The sequence below is a fragment of the Verticillium nonalfalfae genome (genome assembly GCF_003724135.2).
Source record: "Verticillium nonalfalfae strain VnAa140/NRRL 66861 chromosome Unknown scaffold_20, whole genome shotgun sequence".
Classification (NCBI taxonomy): Eukaryota; Fungi; Ascomycota; class Sordariomycetes; order Glomerellales; family Plectosphaerellaceae; genus Verticillium; species Verticillium nonalfalfae.
This window is the reverse complement of record NW_021167245.1, coordinates 58,029-76,877: the sequence shown is the minus strand read 5'-3', so window position 1 is coordinate 76,877 and position 18,849 is coordinate 58,029. Positions and strand designations below refer to the sequence as shown.

At 58.4% G+C, this 18,849-nt stretch overlaps 6 protein-coding genes across 6 annotated transcripts; 1 reads left to right on the top strand and 5 right to left on the bottom strand.

Annotated features, from left to right (window-relative positions):
* Positions 1 to 476: 476 nt before the first annotated feature.
* Positions 477 to 2,536, top strand: D7B24_003588 (uncharacterized protein; the record flags this gene model as incomplete). The annotated part of the gene is made up of 2 exons (XM_028637775.1): positions 477 to 730; positions 787 to 2,536. The coding sequence occupies 2 exons, from the start codon at positions 477 to 479 to the stop codon at positions 2,534 to 2,536; spliced, it is 2,004 nt and encodes a 667-aa protein (XP_028497194.1).
* A 376-nt stretch (positions 2,537 to 2,912) lies between these two features.
* On the bottom strand, positions 2,913 to 3,692 carry D7B24_003587 (uncharacterized protein; the record flags this gene model as incomplete). Its single annotated transcript, XM_028637774.1, has 1 exon — positions 2,913 to 3,692. One exon carries the CDS (start codon positions 3,690 to 3,692, stop codon positions 2,913 to 2,915), a length of 780 nt encoding a protein of 259 aa, XP_028497193.1.
* A 528-nt stretch (positions 3,693 to 4,220) lies between these two features.
* Positions 4,221 to 5,252, bottom strand: D7B24_003586 (uncharacterized protein; the record flags this gene model as incomplete). The annotated part of the gene is made up of 1 exon (XM_028637773.1): positions 4,221 to 5,252. One exon carries the CDS (start codon positions 5,250 to 5,252, stop codon positions 4,221 to 4,223), a length of 1,032 nt encoding a protein of 343 aa, XP_028497192.1.
* Positions 5,253 to 9,112: 3,860 nt separating this feature from the next.
* Positions 9,113 to 9,766, bottom strand: D7B24_003585 (uncharacterized protein; the record flags this gene model as incomplete). The annotated part of the gene is made up of 1 exon (XM_028637772.1): positions 9,113 to 9,766. The coding sequence occupies one exon, from the start codon at positions 9,764 to 9,766 to the stop codon at positions 9,113 to 9,115; it is 654 nt and encodes a 217-aa protein (XP_028497191.1).
* A 2,940-nt stretch (positions 9,767 to 12,706) lies between these two features.
* On the bottom strand, positions 12,707 to 13,903 carry D7B24_003584 (uncharacterized protein; the record flags this gene model as incomplete). Its single annotated transcript, XM_028637771.1, has 4 exons — positions 12,707 to 12,746; positions 13,098 to 13,482; positions 13,539 to 13,631; positions 13,687 to 13,903. The coding sequence occupies 4 exons, from the start codon at positions 13,901 to 13,903 to the stop codon at positions 12,707 to 12,709; spliced, it is 735 nt and encodes a 244-aa protein (XP_028497190.1).
* Positions 13,904 to 15,081: 1,178 nt separating this feature from the next.
* On the bottom strand, positions 15,082 to 18,031 carry TBF1 (TTAGGG repeat binding factor; the record flags this gene model as incomplete). Its single annotated transcript, XM_028637770.1, has 4 exons — positions 15,082 to 16,826; positions 16,877 to 17,450; positions 17,507 to 17,883; positions 17,983 to 18,031. The coding sequence occupies 4 exons, from the start codon at positions 18,029 to 18,031 to the stop codon at positions 15,082 to 15,084; spliced, it is 2,745 nt and encodes a 914-aa protein (XP_028497189.1).
* Between the last annotated feature and the right edge of the window lie 818 nt (positions 18,032 to 18,849).

The window sequence follows — 18,849 nt, the reverse complement described above, 5'->3', positions numbered from 1 at the left end:
GGCAAGGTGTGGAGGGAAGGTGCACGGTTCAAGTGGGGATAAGGGAGAAATCTCGGTGAGTCACTCGGTGTGTGCGTGTCGGATCAGACAAGTCACATGATTTGCCTTTATCTGATATGCAATCCAGCCCAATACTGCACACTGCACCCCCCCCACCAGGTCAACCAGGTGCACGCTCCAGAGCTTAAGCCCGTGAAAGGGTGTTCCCGTCGATGCGCCCACAGTAGTGTGTGTACCTTTGCCATCCAACTCATCACTGCGCCCGTTCTCATCTTCAGGCCAAACTCACGAGTGCAGTGCCGTCTCGCCACTAGGATCAAGCCTGTCTTTATCTTCAATGTATTGGTCAGGTCTCTCACTCGACGAAACACTCCATAGACAACGTCCTTAACGTCATCGCTCACCGTTCTGCTGCACCATCGCCGTTCAACACCTCGCGCATAGGCCCAGACGCTACGTGGCGCCAGGAACTCAACATGCAGGACAGCCAGGCCTCCCGCAAGGCCAACGGTGTTCTGCCCATGCCTGCAAACTCGTCTGCCACCGACGCGCCGAGCGCATCACGATCCAACAAGAGCAAGACGCCCGTCGAAGGCGACAAGGTCATCATCAGGAGGCTGCCCCCAGGCATGACGGAGGAGGAAGTCTGGACCATTTTGGGCGACAAGTGGAAGGCCGGCAATGGCCTGGTCGACTGGTGTGACTTCGCCCGGGGCAAGGTGTCGCAAGAGTAGGTTGATGCGGCTCGACAGAAACTATCCTGCGCACGGCTGATCGATGTTACAGCCCGGCCAAGTCGTCAAGGCCCGGTCGTCTATACCTGCACGTCAAGAAGCGCGAAAGCCTGGCGGAGCTCGATGAGATTGTCCAGACGAGGACCTGGGAGGACGCCAAGGTCACCCACAACAACCCATGCCTCGTTGGGCCGCCATCCCTAGAATACTGCATCTACAAGAAGATCCCCGGCGCCAGGAAACGATCCGACGCCAGACAGGGGACGATCGACCAAGATCCAGAGTTTATGAGTTACCTCCTGTCTCTGACCAACCCGGAGACGGAGAAGGAAGGCGAGACAGGCGAAGATCCGTCAGCAGGAGAGAGCAAGCCGGACACCAAGGTCACGACTACGCCTCTCATCGAGTACATCAAGGAGAAGAAGGCGAACAGGGCGAAGGAGGCCGCTGCAGCAAAGAGTGCTAAGCATGCTCGCCAGGAATCCCAGAGCACCAAGAACAGCAAGGCCAACGCTGACGACGGCAAAAAGTCCAAGAGAGACAGGGACGGCAAATCCAACAAGTCGCCCGAAAAGCCCAAAGAGACGGTGCGCATCCTGACGAAAAAGGCGACGGCTGAGGCGGCCAAGGCTGCGGAGAGTGCGGCGAGCCAAATCAACGAGGCCACAGCGGCGGCAGCTTCCTCTTCTGAGGCCCCGAAGAGCCGACGGGCTAACATTGCGGCCGCCGCACGTCTTCTTCAGAGGGATCTTGGCCTGAGTCCGGGAAGCGCTCATAGGAGGGCGCGACTCAACGCAGCCAAGACAGAGGCCGAATCCAAGACATCGTCTACCAAGGAAGCCAGCACGGCAGCGGGTGAAGCGACGCCGGCAGCCAGCTCATCCACGCCCAGCCCAGCCACGGCTGCCCAGTCGGCCGAGAAGCCAGCTGCCCCGACTGCCCCCAAGTCAGGCCGCTCGCGCCGGGGCGGCGGCGGTGGGAAGACTTCGGCTGAAGCAAAGAACAAGGGGGCGGAAAATACCACCGCACCGGCCGCCTCCACACCAGCAAAGACGCCAGTTGTCCTCCTGCGGAAGAAGGAATCTGCTCCGGCACCGCCAGCAGCCGCCGCCACCACCGCAGCAACAACGACAAGCGAGACAGCGACACCTGCAGCAGCCGCCGCGGGCCCCAAATCGGCCTCGACACCCACAGGTCCCAAGGGCTCAGGCAAGGGATCCGGGTCTAAAAAGTCAGGCGCAGGCGTGACGGCCGGCGCGACCCGCGGCTTCGTCAAGCACGCCAACCCCTCGCAGGGCGTGACCGAGGCCCTGCTCAAGGCGACCCTCGAGACGTTTGGCGTTGTCACCTTTGTCGAGATCGACCGCCGCAAGGGCTTCGCGTACGTCGACTTTGCCGACCACGCGTCGCTCGTCAGGGCCATCACCGGCAGTCCCGTCACCGTGGCCCAGGGCACTGTGCAGGTGCTCGAGCGAAAGGAGAAGAAGCCGGCTGGTGGAGGTGGCGGTGGCGGTGGCACAGCAGCGGCAGCGGCAGCATCGTCTTCAGCAGCCGCATCAGGAACAGGAACGGCAGCGCCAGCCGCGTCGACGACGACTGCCACCCCCGCGGCTTCATCATCGTCGGGCCCTGCAGAAAAGACGGAGCACACGGGGTCTGGAGGTAGGAGGAACAGACGCGGTCGCGGCGGCGGCGGCGGCGGCGGCGGGAACAAAGCAGCTGCAACAGGAGAAAGCGGTGGCGGACAGCGAGGAGGCGGCGGAGGCGGCGGTTCCAAGGGTGCGGCTGCGGGAGCCAGTTGAAGCAGCACTTCGACTACGATGCAGAAGCGCGCCGTGGGTGTGACTGAACAGCTATACCCATGTTGACCTCAGAGATATCCCGGTGGCCCTCTTTCGAACAGGCACTGCCACAAAGCAGCAGCAGCAGCGTCGATACACCAACGTCGAGTCAGATTCACTCGCATGTGAGCCGAGTCTCTGGCACTTTAGGCGGTTGATTATCCGGACCTCGATGCACGGGTCTCACGGCCGGAAGGAAATCATGATAATGGTGTCAAGGCAACGATACATCAGCGTTGTTTTTAAATCATCTAACATAGACTCCAAACTCCCTCGGCCGGTACACAGCTAGATAGCAACAAGCCTATCGAAACAGACGTAAAGGGAAAAAAACAGGTTACAATTTTCCAAACACAATCGTAGTGAAACTCCAGACAAGCAGGGACAGCAGCACGCCGAGAAGGATGCCATCACGCTCCCTCGCGGCCCGCCCAAGTTTGGCCCTTCCCTCAGCAAGGATCAAGACCTCGCCGGCCTCACGCCTCGCTGCCTTGAGAGCAGGCAGACCGTCAATGCTCGTGACGTTCTTTTCAACCTGGTACTCCTCGACTGTGCCGTTCTCGGCCCTCTTGCGCCAGTAGTCATCCAAGGTGCGCCTATCCTGGAAGATAGACAGTTCCTTGCCGCTCTCCTCGTCGCCCTCGTCGCCCTCTGCACCGCGTTCGTACACCTCCTTCTTAACGGCGGGCACGCCGAACCCGCAACTCGTCTGCACCTCCCAGACGCGACCGACAATGACGGCTCTCGCACCCTCCATCCCGCCACCCTCGCGGTCCTGCACGACGCGGGCCATCCATTCCTCAAACCTCGGTGTGCCGCGCTCAATCACCTCAGCGTTACAAAAGAGGCGTAGAATGCGCGGCAAGGTGCCAAAGGACATAAACATAAGCGTCAATCGACCATTTTCGTACGCATGCGCAATTGTCTCGCATCCCGAGCCGGAACGGTCAATGTAAGCGACCGTGTTGGCATCGAGGAAGGCGAGATGCGAGGCGGCGAGTCCCTTGGGGGAGACGTTGACATGCGGGGCGTGGGTGGGAGCCGATGCCGTAAGGAAGAACGGCTGGCGGGCTGCCCAGGTTGCGAGGTTGGGGGGGATAGATGGGTAGAGCTTCATCGTGGTGTTTACGATTGGACCGGTTTGAAAGAAAGAGAGACAGCCCGGATGCTCAGCCGCGATTGTGGCGGCCTGGTTCTGGGTATTGTAGTCGCCTGATTTGGTTGGGAGAAAGGAGACACACTCGCACAGAGGGGGGGGAAAGTGTAGCCAAATATGTGAGAAAGTGCGGCATGGAGCATTCTCAAAAAGGCAATCCCGTCGACAGCCGGGCGGATGACTCCCTCTAGTGAGTCAGACACCATGATCGGCTGTACCTGGCCGAACATCCTGACATTCAGCCATGGTGCCTTGAATGCAAAAATGGGCTCACCACTAGAAAGAAGGGTCCAGCCACGCCTCGCATACCATCAAGCATCGCTCAAGTCTAGATGGAGGGGTGAATTGAGGCGTTCTGCGGCCGCTCCCGTGGCGGCGATGCATTCAGGTGGGTCAGGACCAACGTCCTAGCCGTCGACATCAGGCTGCGTGTTTCCCAATGCAGTGTCGCTCATTGCTGAAAGTTTCCAGTCATGCTTCCGTCGATTCTCACCTGCGCGACTTGTTCTTCTTCTCCGGCAGGGGGTGGGCATAATAGTCGCCCGTCTCAAACTCGCTCTCGTCATAAAAGACGGAGTCGCTGTACCCGGCGGCATAAGAGGGAACCTGAACAGAGCGAGGTGTGCTGGTACTGGTGCTGCCCATTGGCTGGCTGCCGGAAGAAGCCCCGTACGGGACGTAATCACGGCCGGATCGCGGGTTCTGCAGCGCCGGCTCGTTGGCCACGGATCGATGGCCGGGGCCGAATGGCTCGATGTAGCTGGTGCGACGAGAGCGGCCTGAGTGTCCCGAGTGTCCCGAGTGCCCCGAGTGCCCCGAGTGCCCTGAGTGTCCAGAGTAACCCGAGTTTGCAGAGTGGGAGCTCGAAGGGCCCTTTTCCTCCTTGTTGTCGAAGCGGCTTCGAAGACGCTCCTTGTCTTCGGCGTGTCGCTCCTTCTCCTCGCGATTCTTCTCCTTCCTGCTGCTTTCCGTCCGTGGCAGCTTGTGGTCCGACAGCACTCTGGAAGAGAAGGAGGGGCCAGGTCCGAGCGGGGCCGAGACGTTGGGTTCCTGCGGTGGGCTGTGGCGGAATCTTCGCAGATCCTCCCGCAGTCGGTCTGCCTCGTCAGTCTTGTCACGCAACGCATCTTGCAGCTTGCGGATACTGGTGGCGTGGGTCTTTTGGTCCGCCTCAAGCAGAGAGTTCTTCAGGCTGAGGGCACGGAAGCTGGCGTCGAGATCACGGTGATCGGAGCGGGCAACGCGTAGGTCCTCTTCGAGCTCTCTGTATTTCTGTTTCCACAGGTCGAGATCGAACCTCGCGGCGTCGAGGGCCTCGCGGAGAGCGCGGGGACTTTGTGACTGCTGCTGGTAGCCTTGGGCTGTGAAGTTTCCATCAGGATTGGCTGCAAGACTATCTTGGTCGCTCAACGAACCGACGCCCGAGTCGCTGGCTTTGCGGTGGTGACTTTTGGGGCTGCTGGAGCTGTGCGTCTTCTTGTAAGAAGAGGAAGAGCGGTCCTTCTTGCCGGATGAAGACATGGCTACCGAAGGCTGCTGTACTGCTTGAGGCTGCTGTGCTGCTTGGGACTGCTGTGCCCGCAGGAGGGGGGGTGCTGGGTGTTGATTCGATGGCTTGGGGCTCGCGAAGATATAGTTGTGCCCAATGGACCGAGGCAGGCTGGACGAGAGAAGCCCACGGAGCGAATGATAGTTTTTTGTTGGTAGGCGAGGCTGTAGTGGATGGTTCTATCTCGGTAGGCTGTGAAGCGAGATGGTGCCGGTGGGGTGTTCAGGTCCGGAATAGGTCGGGCGAAATATAGGAGAAGACAAATCGTAGGTTTTCCACCAAGAGGAGGCAAGGAGAGAGAGGCCCGTATATGAGAATGAGACTGAACGGCACGGATGTCTGGAGTGGAATGGAGAGGCAGACGGCGGGACGAAGGGGCGCTGGATTCTCTTTTATTCCATGGAAAGACGCAGAGCCACTGAGCTCACGAGTCGATATGGCCCATGGCTCCAGCCAGACGGAAAGGGTGTGTTGCTGCCTCCGGGCTAAGGAGGCTACAACGGAGGCAGCCACGGGGTGCAAGTACCGCGGCTTGCATATTCACCGGCGGGACGAGGCTCTATGCGGGATGCGAGGCGAGGTACCCAGGACATGGCAGGACCCTCGCTCGAGGAGGGTAACAAAGGATGTGCCTTGGCGCAGCCAAATCGAGTCATCAAACAGGCAGGCATCGCGCAAGCGGGCAGTTCATGGGGGGTAGGGGGGAGTGCCGGCGCATCCCAGCCCGTACTTGCCCACCTATGCAAGGAGGGTAGGGGCACAAGGCAGGAGGGTATACTGGAGGGTGGGAGTCGTGGAAACAAAGAGGCCCAAGTAGAAAAAGGCACCTGTATGGGATGTAGCAAGTGCTGACCGCGTCCGAATCTGGCTTGCCGAGCACATCCATGCCGACACTCCCCTGGTGCCTCTCATTGGTGCAGTCGAGGCTGTGCTGGAGAGGAAGGGGGGAAGGGAAGGGTGGGCAAGTGGGCCCCAGGGGGGGGGAGAAGGGAAGCCACTGATAGCACTCTACGACGGAGGCAGTGAGGAACCGGCAGCAGCATTGGCAGCCTGATTTCGCCGACGAGTAGTGATTGCCTTGTCTGGTCCGGACCAACTGGCAGGGGCAGGTGAGGGAGATAGTTGGAAGTGCCGCTGGTTGCCTCTTCCTTCCTCTTCCGCAGCGAGGTTCGCAAATTGGTGCGCCACAAAGGATCGAGCAGACGTCTGCTTTGCCTCATTCTCACCCACACCCATCTTGCTCTTCTCCCCAAACGTGTCACGTCGCAACGTCTTGTTCTTTTTCAGCCCCCACGACCCGACGCGTCCCAGACGGACCGGTCACCAGCCTCAACAGCGCCAAGGAGGGACTCGCAGCCTGGAGGGATTCTGGCTGCGCGATGCGTGATGCGTGATGCGTGACGTTTGATGCGCGATGCGCGTTGCGAGGTTGCGTAGGCGCGATTGCGCACCCCCGTGATTGCGTGAGTCACTCTGCGCGAGGAGGGCTGGGGAACGGTCATGTCGCGCATGAAGAGTCTGGCCCATGTCGCGTGGTGTCTCCTCGTCTGGCTGTACAGTACGTCGTCTGTCGTTCGTCGCCAGAAGCCTGCATCCATGCCAGACACTTGATGGCGCGCATGCATCACCTTTGATCTTGGCTCGCCTTGTCCACTCCACGGGCCATCGGGGATTTCATTCGTTCGTGGCAGGCCTCTCGCGCGGGCTTCTGGCGGTGGACCGTGAATAGACTTTGACAGGGCTGGTTCGTGGTGACATGCTCGACACTACATGTAGACGGCGGGACAGGCCACAACGCAAATGGGCAAGCTCCCGCCCGTCACTTCAGGCACCCACCGGCGGCCCGGCAGCGGCCTAAGGACAAGCGCAACGGCGTCTACCAGCTGGCGTGGACTACAGGGAGATCTAGGTACCTAGACAGAAAGCCCTGTAAGTCCTCGCTTTCAGTGGTGGCCTGCTGCACGCTGAAACGCGAACAAAAACTGGCAGTGGAAGACAAAGAAAAGTGACAAGGCCAAGGCCGCTCGCTCGAGTATGCCTTGCCAGTCGCCCTCAACCAGCTTTCATTCCGCCCGGTACCTACCTAGTAAGGTACATGCCCGAGTACCCAGGTGCACGGCCTTGATGATCTTTATTCTGTCTCTGGGCAACGCACTTTGCCGTCGCTGAGGAACGAGATGCTCAGGGCTCCGCGTCATCGCAAGCAGCATGTGCCCCTTCTCCAGCGCCTGCAAAGAATCGTGCCTTGCAGCATGCACCACGCCTTCGCCCAGCCTTTGTGACGTGGAAGTATCGCCGTCCCGAACGTCGCTCGAGCACGCCCACTGCCAATCCCCTCGGGCTCGCACGATTGGCACCCTCCAGGATCACCGCTGCGGCTCACTGCACAGCAAGCATACACCGTGCCTTTCCTACCTGGGCAGTTCTACCGACCTGGGAATCTAGGTAGGGTATCGCCGCTAAAATGATCCACGTTCACTGCAAATCATTCCCCACAAGGCCTAAATTCGACCGTCCGTAGGGCTGAGACCCGCCAGCTGACGAGGCTATGCGCCTGTTGCCCCTCTCCGCACCCCTGGTCGACCGTTTGAATTGATGCCCATGGCGATGTCCTGTCCCAATCCGTTCTCGCCGCATCCTTTTGCGAATCCAACGCAGACAGAAGAAGATGAATTGGCCAGAGTTCTAGAAGCGCCCAAGGATGCAAGGCTGCGAACTGCTGAACACGCCCCGCCGCGCGGCTGACAGAGGCTGAGCCCCGAGGACTACACCATCGATCATCGTCGCTTTGCACGTGCCCTGCCGCCCCCTTTTCCCCTTGTCATTTGCGCCTTGAAACACCATTGTCTCTTCGCCACGAGTATGTTGTTTTTTAATCCTGTTTTCTTCAGTCCTCGTTGCGTTTCCCGTCTGACCACCCTCATGATTCTTCTGCCCGCCGGGATCGAAATCCATCCTGCTGTGCAGTTCATGCAGGCCCAAAGCTGGGGCATCTTGCTGTCGTCAGACCCCGAACACGTAGGATAGGGACCCCTGAGCAGCTGAGCAAACGTCGTTTCACGTGCACATGGTCGGTGCGAGAGAGTGCTTGGCTCCGTGAACTCTCCCTCTTCCTTTCTTGGCCCCCACGTAGGTTAAGCATCCCCAGAGTCTAAGTGATGCAGATTTCGTCAGCTCTGGCTTGGCGTTTGCTTGCTCTGGAGGAGCACGTTGCCAAGTCCGGCGCAACCTCCGACTCGGCGCCGACTTTGTTCGCCCACTCGGCCCATGGATCGAAATGTCTCTATGCGCTGGAAGACCAGGGCTGACAGCAGAGTGCGCATCCCTGTGGAGGCTCAGCCAATCATACAGTGTGAGCCATGGCTTGATCAGACCTCGTTCACGTTGCTCCTCGTCTTGCTGCCAGTGTATTCTGCTACCGTAGAAGATGGCAGGAACGGGCCTACCTGGTTCATGGATAATGAGCCTCATTCTCTCTAGATCCCAGTCCGCTACCTCACACCTGTATACTGACTGGCACGTAGTCATGACAGAAGAAAAACAAAATGGTATCTATGTAGCTACATTCAAAACAAGATGCGTGCGAAAACGTCGACCGTAACTGATGACATGGCCCAAATTCCTCGTAAATCGTGACATAGGAGATGCCAAATGAATGATCCTCCGCAACTCGACCGTCCATCCCGCTGCAGGCAGGGAGAACAACAAAAGGAATTGAAAAAAAAAGACCGGTCGCCCGTCCAGAAACCCCCTTATCATCAACAGACAGAAAGGAGATGGTCGGAAAACACTACATGCAAGACTAAACCACCACCATATCCTATGTCCTCCCTCACCGTGGCACAAGCCCATGCCGTCTCATAATCCGCTCATACGCATCGATGCGCTCGCACTGCTCCGAAATAACCGAGTTTCGATTATCCAGATCGCGCCGCAAACGAATATTGTGCTCGTCCACGACCTCAAACTTGCGCTTCCAGTCGTGAATGATGCCAGTCAGGTCGTCAATGCGATCCTGCACGCCGTGGCCGGCCCTCCGCAGCATATCCTTGAGGCGGTCGTTGAGTCCCCCAATCTCTCTGTCGGCCTTGAGAAGCCTCTGCTTGAGGCGTTCAATCTCGCGATAGTGCTTCTCCGAGTGGCCGCCGGCGCTGTCGAGCGACCTCTTGAGCGCGGCATTGTCGGCGGCGAGACACTGGATGCGATCCTGCAGCTGCGGCACCCAGGCCTGGTAGCGGCGCAGCTCGCCGTCCGTGGCCTGCAGAGTGCACTTGAGGGTGTAGTTGTCACGGGTCAGCACGTCGTTGGCATCGCGCAGGCAGCGCTCCCGCTCGACGAGAGCTTTCCAGTCCTCCCTGCTGACGAAGCAGTCGTCGTGCTCGATGGGCCGGTGGTGATGGTGGTGGTGGTGTGAGCGGGAGCGCTTGAGAGTGACGAACTGCGGCCGGCCGGAGGGAGAAGTCTCGACGTAGTAGCGACGAGACATGAGAGAGGGAGCGCGGAGAAGAGAATCAGGGTTCGGAACGCTCTGTTCGGCGTCCAACCTTGACGGGTTCAAGGCGGTTGACACCCGAGGACTGTTGCCAGTGGATGTCGTGGGTGAGTGTCGGTTGTGTCGACGGCTATGTTTGTTCTCGTTCTCGTTCTCGTTGTCGTTCGCTCGTTGATGTCCAACAGAGTTTCTTTGGTTCGCTTTTCGGGTTCGCACACGCTTTGATTCGGGTTCTTCTTTGTGCTAGTGACGGGTAGGCAGAAAGCGGATAGATGACGTTCAGGGATGGACAAGATGTTGGACATGGGGGAATGGAAAATAGGAGAATGGCAGCTTGATAACGTCTCACGGGTACCCAACACGGCGTCAAGTCCACAAGACGATACAAACTACTGCAGGTGATCAAAGCAGGGGACCTCAAGTCGGGTCGAGTCGCAGAACGAATGAGCGTCAGTGTGACCTGCCAAAGGAGCATGGTACGGCACGGCATGGACGGACATGGTTCGAGCGGCAGCGGGACAGTCTTGTCTTAAAGGAAGCGAACAAGGACAACAACATTTTTGGGCGCTCGCTGCCTGTGCCATGACAAGACTCGACCGTTTGCAGGACACCCACCCCACTCCCCCCCGCAACAAAAAAGCAGAGGGAGGGAGCGAGAGCCATGGTCAAAGACGCCCCAACGGCGCACTGTACCGTCGACAAGACTTAGCAGCGAAGAGAGGAGCCGAAAGCAGGCACGCGGGCTGGGCGCATGGTCCGGCGAGAGGGTGTCGAGCGGGAGGGAAGGGTGACGGAAGACCTCTGTCAGGTACACGGGATGGCCTGCAGCGATCCACGGCGACGAGGTCCCTGACCGGGCTGATCGAGACACAAGTGTCATTCAGCGATGTAGTCATAGAGCGGTATTGTGTATAGAAGAACATGAGATCCAGGCCACGAGTTGGTAGCCATGTCTTGGGTCTCGAAAAGAAGGGGGGTCATTCGCTTTTCGATCCAGCCTTGAGGACTTGAAGAGGGGGGGGAGGGAGCGAACGAGGTTGCGCACGTCGTGAGGCTTGGCTCAAGGCAACCAACGGCAGCCGGGGGAGGAGGGCTAATTCGGGGTCGTTCAACGGTGGCCCCCCCCCCTCATTGTACCACTTCTTCGGAACGCGACTGCTTTTGCCTTCGCCATGCAGGCGGGAATAGGGCCAGATGTTGGAATGCGAGAAGAGTTCGCTTCCTCAGTGCGAGCGAGGCGAGAGGTCGTCGTTGGGTGTTCACCTGGTTGGTTACTGAGAGGCGTGGGTCTGGTGACGTTTTGGGAATGACCTTTGTTCTGCTTACCACATGAATGTACCTAAGTATCCAGGTACCCTCACCCCCGCCCCTCCGGCTCGCAGGAACTGTGGAGACGAAGAGCGACTGGCGGGCGGCTGCGCTTGCTGGCGGCCTCCGTACCAGTCGGGGACGTCGCCTTGCTTCGTTGTGGGGCCTGCGCCTCAAATGGGCTGGCCGAGCCACACTCTCTATTGGATGATCCTCTTCGCCATAGAGGTACTTGGGTGCAGTACCTAACATGTACAAGACGCAGCCTTCTCTCATGCATCAAACTCGTGCATCAACCCAACATCAACGACAAAGAAAGAGCCCTCGATCATGCAACTACACAGCCGCACAAAGCCTGACCAGCCCCTCTCGACTCGAAAATATCTCGACCACAAGGCCCCATGATGTGCTTCAGCGTCTTTGACCAATTTGCCACTTCTTGCCACAACAGGATCTCCTGTGCCTACAGGCAGGGGAGGAAGGTACGCATCCAGCTTCAGACGAAGGATCGCAATCCTGTCTCAACCCATCAGCACTTGCGCCGGCCTGCCATCTCTTTGAGATCGTTGAGAGAAGATGGCTTTTGGCTACCTCTCGTGTCTGAATTGCGAGTCGATCAAACTCGCCGGTATGAATGGTAGGGGGAGTTGGATCAACGGTCAGCTGTGGGCAGTGCCTCATCAGCTTGGCCCAAAGTTGCAATGAGCCCGATGAGGCCTTTGTATATTTCTTCAAACGGCCTCCTCCGACGATATACCGCTTCACTGCGAGATTCAATCTCAGTCTGAGAGCCCAACGACCCCAATGTGGTGCTAAAGCCAGTCGGCTTGGCCCAGCGACGGGACTACCACGTGGGGAGCAGGCTGGTGTGTGTACTGCCTCGAGCCTAGGCCGACCGTCCTGGCCGCTTTGCCTGCCCTTTGTCTGATCAAATCGCCAGTCGCCTGCTGCTGCCTGGTGTCTTCCCCGCAGCAGCATCACGGTAGTAGGCGACGGGCCGAACGTTCTGGGCCCAGATGCCCTCTACGGTCCTGAGTTGCGGACCACAGCGGCCATATCACGGGCCACGTCAATACTTGGATCGCTGCTAATTGTGCCAAGTTCTACATGTTTCTACAGTTTGAGGGCTTCCCCCACGCTCTGCTTGTCATCTTGCCGACTCGTGCTCAGTCATCCGTCATCGAACCTCAAAGAACAGCATTGACGCCCCATCCGCCCGGCCACCCCCCACCAACCCCCGGATACTCAGCGTACCTTCGTCGGCCCACAGAGTCTCGTTGGTTGTGATCTGAGCAGCATGTAGGGTCGGTGCCTGTCGACTGCACCATGTTGGAGCATCCTGGATGGCGGCATGGTGTGTGCGCCGAACAGAAACGACTCCTGTCCGCCGACTGCTGTGTGCAGCTGTCGTGGTGACATGCGTGACCGTTGCAGTACGGCGATAAAGGCCATTGATTACCCATCATGATCATGACCGGCGGCAACGACATGTTGCAGCGAGGATGCGGGCATGTGACGACACCGCACTTGTGCACGTCGCAGAGCGTCCCGCAATGTGAGCGCTGCCCGCCGCACCCTCGGAACTCGCAGATATGGTTCCGGCAAAACTCTTTGTCGTCAACCGCCCTAGCCTCGCAGTCCTGTATTCGGCATTTCGGGAAGAAGTCTGCGTCCGACAATGGATCAGCATGCCTTGCTGCCTGGGAGGCTGATCACCTGGGTGCTGGAGAGGGGTAGGGAGAGGCAGGGGGAGTTGGAAGGGCAAAACTCACGCTCTTCACACCAATCCCTGACGTTCGATCCGTCCGCAAAGCGGAACCGATCGCATCCTACCATGCTGCATGTGCCATGTTTCGAGCAGTAATGGTCTGTGGTCCCCTCCTCGGCACACCCAGGCTTCCCGCACTGATGCTCAGGACAGTACTCGCCCCTCCACCTCTTGAACCGACACTCCTTCGTATCACACTCGTGATTCTTGCAGAAAAATCCCTCGGCGCTCGTTCTCCCCTTGACGCACGCTATCTCGATGCAACTGTGCGCCTTGCAGTGCTCGCATTCCCCGGCACCCTCCCGCGCCTGCTCGCAGCCGTCCCACGCGCAGTAGTGCGCGCCGCAAAAGTTGGACAGCCCTCCGTTCTCTCGCGCGTGCGTAAAGCGTTCGCACTGGTCGTGCTGGCAGACTCGGTGTCGGTCGCAGTAGCGCGTCGGCTCGCCTGGCCCGCCGCCGCCGACGGCGAAGGCGAGGCAGTTGGGCGCCTCGCATGTGTGGGAGGCGCAGAACGGCCCGGTGTGCTTCGGCCTGTCACAGCCTGGGCTGGTGCAGCGGTGGTCGGCGCAGAACTTGAGGTCTGACTCACCGCTGTAGAAGCGTTCATTCTTGCAGTCGAGCGCCAAGCAGTTGTCTGTCATGCTGAGTGAGGGGACGAGCCAACGTGGTGGTGTGCGGCATGGGACGTACGGTATTGTGCGCAGAACTTGAACTCCTTGGGATCATAGCCCCTGACGGCGTTGGCACACCGCGTGCCGTTGACCTGGCCTTGGCACTGAATGTCTAGATCGTGCCATGTTTAGCATGGACGGATGATGAGGAAGAGAGCTAGGCCTACGTCGCTGGCAGAACCCCTTTGCATTAATCCTCATGTCTTGACAGGCTGCCCCGTCGACCTTCTTGCAGCAGTGGTAACGACAGTACGGGCTCGGGAACCTGACACCGTCTTTGCTCAGCGTCACCTTGCCCTGGCTGCAGCGGCCTTGAATCGTGACGTAGTTGCAGCGTCGGCGGTCCTCTTCGGGCTTCAGCTTCTTTCGTTTGGCGCCGAACATGGTTGAAACAAAGAAAGAAGGACAAGTCGTGGGGTTAGTAGCTGTAGTGCAGAGATAAAAGTCTGATCTCGTCTTTCGCGTCGAAGTTGTAGGTGCCAGCTAGCATTCGAAGTCGTATCAATTCATGGAAAGGGGAGACGGCAGTGTGTGGGAGAACACCAGGGCGTGGGTGACACGCCGTTTCAAGGGTCTACTTGGCCGCGCCATGCTTCGTCCGAGCATCGAACGACAATCTACAGTGGTAAACAGTACCTGTCATACTCGACGAGCGAAGGCTATGGTGTTCATCCCGCGGAGGCGCACACAGCCAAGGCATGCGCTTTGTGAGCTCATAAGCAAACATGACCGAAACACATCCCGACGATGTACATGGCCTGATGAGGCACATTGCGTGTTACTTGACGTGCAGGTGAAGACCAAGGCAAACCGAAGCCCACCCGTCGCAGCAGACCTGTCAAACCTGGCGGTCAGACATGCCCGAGTCACACAAGAGTGGCCGAGAAGCATAACTATGGCTCAACAAAACTGCACCCGCCCACCAGTGACGAACACTGCAAGGCGGTACACTGTCATTCTCAACACCATCTTCTTCTTGGCTGGAACCAACCGAGGAGCCAAACCCGAGTACAACGTTGCAAAAGGTTCATGTTTGCTTGGTGTCAAGTTTCGCCGCAGCGTGTGCATTTTGCTCTACGAATGTTGGAGAAAAAGTAACGCCGACGACATGCTGGCCGACCGAATGTGCGCCTTTGCCCGGACTTGCCTACCCTGGCTGGCCCTGGGGCGTCCGTTGCCCTCCCTCCCTGTTTCCTCTTTCCCTCCACTCCTCATCGTGGTATCATGGCAAACAAATCAATCGCTTTTTCTTCTTTCGTTCTTCCCGACTCGCCCTCTCTGGTGGGGCCTCGTTATACATACTCCCTGTAACCAAAGGACCATGTGAACTGTCGCTGCCTCAGAAGGCAGGATGGACATGGTCATGTCGTGACGCTGCGCTGCTGTTCTCCATTCCTTTGGCTTCCCATGAGTCGAGCGGACGGCATCACAGCCATGGCGGTTGAATGGCGAGCTTTGCGTGCAGAGTCATGAGAGCCGCACGCCTATATCGAATCAGGAGTCGGTGATGACGACGGGTCTTGGTAAGCCGTGCTCGGTACAGGACCCGCGTACGCCTCGTTCTAGGAGACGCTCGTGCCGCTGTAAGCCTCCAGCTCGCGGAGACTCTGCATGAGTGCTGCATCCTTGAGGTCGTCATTATCGTCGAGCCCTGAGTACATGGCCGCCGCCGGCATCTGGTCGACCGCAGTGACCGGCATTTGCGGTTCTTGCGAAGGCTGCTGGTGATACTGCGGCTGCTGCGGCTGCTGTGGCTGCTGCTGCTGCTGCTGTTGCGGTTGCTGTTGCTGTTGCTGTTGCGGCTGCTGCTGCTGCTGTTGCGCCATGTAGTCATATTGTGGCAGCGGCTCGGATTTGACGTGTGGCGAGTCCGTGGGAGCCGGTTGCGGTGGTGTGTAGGAATGCGTCGGTGTGTATGGCGCCGAGTTCTGAGATGGAGCTTGCGGTAATGTTGGTGTATAGGGCTGCGATGGCAGTTGAGGGTGCGTCGGCTGCGGTGTCGACATGGTCACTGGAGGGGTGTAGGACGTTTGGGTCTCCGGCTTCACAGGACTCTGCATCGCGGGCGCTGGTAACGCGTTCGTGATCGGCGACGAAGCATGCGTCTGGGCGCTTGCCGCCAGCGGAGCGACGGGGGTATATGGGCTGGCGGGCGCCTGTACCGCGTGGTTGAGCGAGTGGAAGCCGTGATGGGTCACCGAATTTGTCTTTTGGTGGCTGTGCGGTGATGACTGGATGTTGCTGGCGATGGGTATGTTGCCTTGCCCACGGACTTGAGCCTCCTCGGACGTCTGTCGTGCCTTCTCCTCGGCCTCCTTCCGGGCCGCTTGTCCCGGTGCACGAGTCTTCAGCTCACCCGTGACCGCTTGGAGGTAGTATGGCATTTCGGAATTCGACTTCAGGAAGAACAGCTTCAGGTTGCGCGCCTTGTCCTTCAGCTGTACCTGGCTGCGATCCTTGAGAATGTTGGAGATGGAACCACCAGCTCCGTACAACGACAAGATCTGGCTCCAATGAGGACCCTGGACCTTGTCCAATCCCGTCATGAGCGCCTTTTCTTCCTCCTGAGACCATGGCCTTCGAGTGGAGCTGCCACCTTCGCGTCGTTGGGGATTCGTGTTCTTTGATAGCGCGGCCTGACGTGCACGGTCGTAGAGCATAGCGCTGGGTAGAGACTGGCTCGGGGGCAAGGGCCCGGACTCTTCTGTCTCCAGGTTCTGATTTGGGTCCAGCGGTGGGTAGCCGTAGTAGTGTGTGGGTGGTGGCGGGTGATTTTGCGTTTGATGCAAGTGTGACAGGTACGGTGTTTGGACCATCGTCGATCCCGTCGGCGCAGGCACAGTCGGTTGATACGGCGCAGGCGACAGGTTGCTCAGTGTTGTGCGCACGTATTCCTGGGTCTGATGCTCGATTTCCGCAAATAGGTCGTGCGTCTCATGGGAGTGGTCTGTCGTGCCGTTCTGAGCTGGCGGTGCCGTCACAGTCGTGGTTTCGCCCCCATTCGTCTGCGGTTCTGCCGGCGGAATGCTACCCTCGGTGGTTGGAACTGCAGGCTCGTTGGCCACTTCGATGCCGCCGTTCGGCAAGTACTGCGCTACCAGGCCGTCTGTCGCTTCGAGAAGAGAGGAGAGAGCCTGTTCGTCCATCTCGGACACGTCGTCGGGGATGTCGAGGTGGATGGGTTCCCTCATCGGCAGCTGAACGCTGTATTTGGTAGCAATGTGCGCAAAGTGCTGAAGCTCATCGGAGAGGTATGAGCCAAGAAGTCGAAACAGCTCCTCGTTCTCATACGTCGATCTCAGATTGCCTGTCAATCCGTCAGTACGCATGTTGCGCGATGATGTCAACGTGACAAACCTTCGTCCAGGCCCTCCGCGATCTGCTTGAACAGCGCTTCCTTTCGACCGTACGCCAGCGTCACCAGGGCCTGCTCTACTTGCGTGAGGTCGGACCCTCCGTGTCGACTTTTCAGGTTCTGCTCCAGGCTCGATGGGAAGGCCTCTTCGATAATCTGGTCTATTGGCGTCTCCTGAACACCCTTGGCCACGGAATCAATGATAGCTTGCGTCTTGGCCGCAACGAAGAGATCAGAAACGACATTTGACAATTCGCTACCGTCGCGGAGCAGAATGGAGAAGAAGCTCTTGTAGAGCTCGCGCCGATCTATTGTATCAGCATCGCGGCCGGTAGACGTCAGCGAACAGCAGATGCTGGCGAGGTTCGCAAGCCGCAGCTCGTCGGTGGAGCATATTGATCCGAGAAAGTCTGAGTGTAAAACTGGATCGGTTTGCGAAAAGAGCTGCCGCGTACTTGTGAAGAGGTTCTTCAGTGCGACCCATGAGGTAGCCGCTTCCGAATCGTGCGTCCGTATCGCGCTGGACAGGCTGTGCGGGGAGTGTTGCTGGGATACGATGATGAGGATTTGAAGGGCCTGGGAAAACCTAGTCAGCAACAGCAATGGCCTTTCGCCAGTGCAATTGAACGTACAAAGTGCGACAATGCAGGCAGACTGGCAGCTCGAACTGCCTGGATCGGGCTGTCGAGGAAGGTAATCGTTGGCTCTGTCGTATCTCGTGGTGGGGGGTCCACAGGTCCCATGTCGAGGTTCATGTCGCCCCCGGAAGTGCCGTCCATGCCGCCGAACCTGCTCATCTGGTTGTCTATGTCGCCGAGCACGTCCTGAACCATGGCCTCGAGGTCGAGTTCCATCTCAATCGCATCAGACATTGGGTCCTCGCCCAGCTTGAGCCGTTTGGGATCCCCATCTTCCTGCTCGGGCGCCGGTTCGAGGGGTCGTTTTGTAGCTTGGGGCGACAGTTCGAAGTCCTTCGGCAACGCAGGAGACTCTTGCTTCAGTTCGGGCGCTGCAAACGTGGTCAGCGGCGAACGCACCAACTCCCCCTCCCAACTATTTTCCACACAGCCGCGAGGATTTCTTGGCGGGTGCGAAGTGGGAATCGTACCTGGCGGCGGTTGCGCAGGGGCGCCGACGCCCTGAGAGGGCTCCTCCATGCCTTCAGGGCCTATCATTCAAGGGCGAAGGCAAGCAGAAGTCCTCTTCTGGAACATAGATCGTCTTTTCGAGTCGCGGTGGCTGTTGTCGCAACTTTTTGCCGATTTACAGATTCCTTTCTTCAAGGTCAAGCGGAAAAACTTTTCGGGGAGGAAAGTCCGATCCGATAAAAAAATGGAGCCCCGCCAGTCCCAGCCCCGTAAGATGCGACTAGCCAATGAGAGAGAGTCGGTCATGATGCCAGCCTCTCTTGAACCTGTTGGGTATGATGTGGAGAGACGCCGTGAGATCGTTGTGGCATGACAGGCGCGAAATTGCAGTAGTCGAGCAACGAGCATCATGGTCTATCTTATGTTGGATTGGCACTTCCTCCAGTTGGGTCAAATTGACAACGTGGGTAGGATAGAGAGAGCAAGTCAACACCACTGATGGAAACGAGTCTGCGCAACGCAAGCCGGGTGGTGTTTCCACAAAACAGAGACTGAAAAAACCATCATCGCAAAACCGCTGCGCACCGAGATGCTGCAGGAAATACACTCGCAAGACGACCGAGCACACAGTCACTCGGGCCAGCCGAGCTGTCACTCTATCGAGTCAGAGTACGGAGCACTGTGTGCACACAAGCTCGGCAGTTGGCGGCCTTGAGACAAACATCACGAGGAGCTGATCGAGTCCAACGGACATCTATCTCGCATCCCAATTGGTTGGGAGAGCTTCATGAGGCCTTCATCAGATTGGGTCACATCTGCAAGAAGACGTCTGACCTCAGATCGAGCCATGCCGAACGTGGTAAAAAGTAGAGCATGCTATGCGGGGT